General features: G+C 33.4%; 1 protein-coding gene across 1 annotated transcript in view; it reads left to right on the forward strand.

Annotated features, from left to right (window-relative positions):
• LOC102828653 (mitochondria-eating protein-like) overlaps window positions 1-886 on the forward strand; it is a 67492-nt gene that overhangs the window by 60309 nt on the left and 6297 nt on the right. Inside the window, exon 10 of the mRNA XM_006877648.1 lies at window positions 565-648. Within this exon, the coding sequence (XP_006877710.1) occupies window positions 565-648 (84 nt within the window). The remainder of the gene's footprint in view (window positions 1-564; window positions 649-886) is intronic.

Consider the following 886-nt stretch of genomic DNA (forward strand, 5'->3'; position numbering starts at 1 on the left):
ATACCCTAAAAAGGGTATAGGAACTTGAAACAGGCAAGTGAAGAGAAGTTGAAAAGAAAGGGTTTTACTAATAAAATCTTATTTTAATGAGGCTAGTTTTCTTATTTGCTAATTCTGTTAGTGGAGATGAGTAGCGGCAGAGTTTTCTCCCTTCCTTTATTTTATTTAGTGATATTTATTTATTGACTAATTATCAATGACTCTTTATTGAGGTGCTGGGAATTCAGCATTGAACCAATAGAAACAAATTCATGCCCTCATCGACCTTATGGTCTCTAATTCATGGCAATTTCAGCATACAATTTCTATTAGCTTGCTTATTCAACAAAACAAAATTAAACTAGCACCAAGACTTTTTATGTCCCAAAGTTTATTGTAATGGGATTTGGAGAAATACTCTAAAGTTATTGTCAAATACTGGGAAAATATGAAAGAGCTGTACCTCATTCTCATGTAGTTGGCAAGTATAATCATATCCATAAAACTTGCCCTTATAAGGAATATAGTACTTGTTTATAGCCCTGTCAACTTTCATTAATTATTATTTGTCTCTTTTTTGTTTAGTGGAATTCAGTGCGGCCTGTAAGTCGATGTCGAAGCCGGAGTCTAAGTCCCATTTGTCCTCGTAGCCATATTGGTTTAAGCACGGTACATATGCGTCTAATTATACTTCATAGAAAAATCATAACAGTGGTCAACATTTGCTGTTTCAGCATTTGCCTGTAAAAGAGATTGTTGCAAGTATGTAGGTAGAAAAAGAGCATGTTGTAATAACACTAAGCCCAAATAGATTTTTTTTTCATGTTTTATTGTGAATTATATGATAGTTTACATGGGAGAACTTTAGTTTTACATTTATTCCACCGTACATCGTTTCATTGCCATG

This window comes from Chrysochloris asiatica, unplaced genomic scaffold (assembly GCF_000296735.1).
Source record: "Chrysochloris asiatica unplaced genomic scaffold, ChrAsi1.0 scaffold00547, whole genome shotgun sequence".
Taxonomy (NCBI): Eukaryota; Metazoa; Chordata; class Mammalia; order Afrosoricida; family Chrysochloridae; genus Chrysochloris; species Chrysochloris asiatica.